This window comes from Penaeus monodon, chromosome 23, assembly GCF_015228065.2.
Source record: "Penaeus monodon isolate SGIC_2016 chromosome 23, NSTDA_Pmon_1, whole genome shotgun sequence".
NCBI classification, from domain to species: domain Eukaryota; kingdom Metazoa; phylum Arthropoda; class Malacostraca; order Decapoda; family Penaeidae; genus Penaeus; species Penaeus monodon.
The window spans coordinates 39,125,821-39,126,360 of NC_051408.1; the positions used below are offsets into that span (position 1 = coordinate 39,125,821).

General features: G+C 38.7%; 1 protein-coding gene across 1 annotated transcript in view; it reads right to left on the minus strand.

Moving 5' to 3' along the window:
* The window catches only part of LOC119588244 (cytochrome P450 2L1-like), a 14,472-nt gene that overhangs the window by 9,505 nt on the left and 4,427 nt on the right, over positions 1-540 (minus strand). Inside the window, exons 8-9 of the mRNA XM_037936940.1 lie at positions 340-361; positions 161-281 (exon numbers count right to left, since the gene is read on the minus strand). Of these exons, the coding sequence (XP_037792868.1) occupies positions 161-281; positions 340-361 (143 nt within the window). The remainder of the gene's footprint in view (positions 1-160; positions 282-339; positions 362-540) is intronic.

The window sequence follows — 540 nt, forward strand, 5'->3', positions numbered from 1 at the left end:
TATGTATAGGTATTCTTTCTTTTAACATTCTTTTATGGAGAATAACTTTGAACAAAATCACTGATTCCTCAACCCAAGTGACAAGACTCATAATGCGTATTCATATATTTCCCATGTAATGGCAAATACACTCGCACAGTCTTTCCTCTCCCACACTCACAGTCCCGCTTAAAAGCCGTGTTGGGATCGCCATGCCTCTCCCTCATCTCCAGCAGGTAGCAGTCGATATAGTCTCGAGGTTTCTTCGGGTCCAGAGAGGTTTCATGCTCTTCAATGATGCTCTGAAAGTATTCGTTAAAGGACAAAATTATGTTGTATATCATTCAACGGGCAACATACTGTCTCCTGATATAAACATGGCCTGATGGTATATGTAGGGAAATGCTATAAACTATGTAGCATGAGGAAGACCATTAAAAGCATGAATAAATAACTGAAATAATGAATGTTGATTCCAATATTCTGAAGTTGGATATATCAAACCATAGAACACCTTATCACAAGCCCGTTAAAGGTGAGGACCCATACGATAATTTCTGT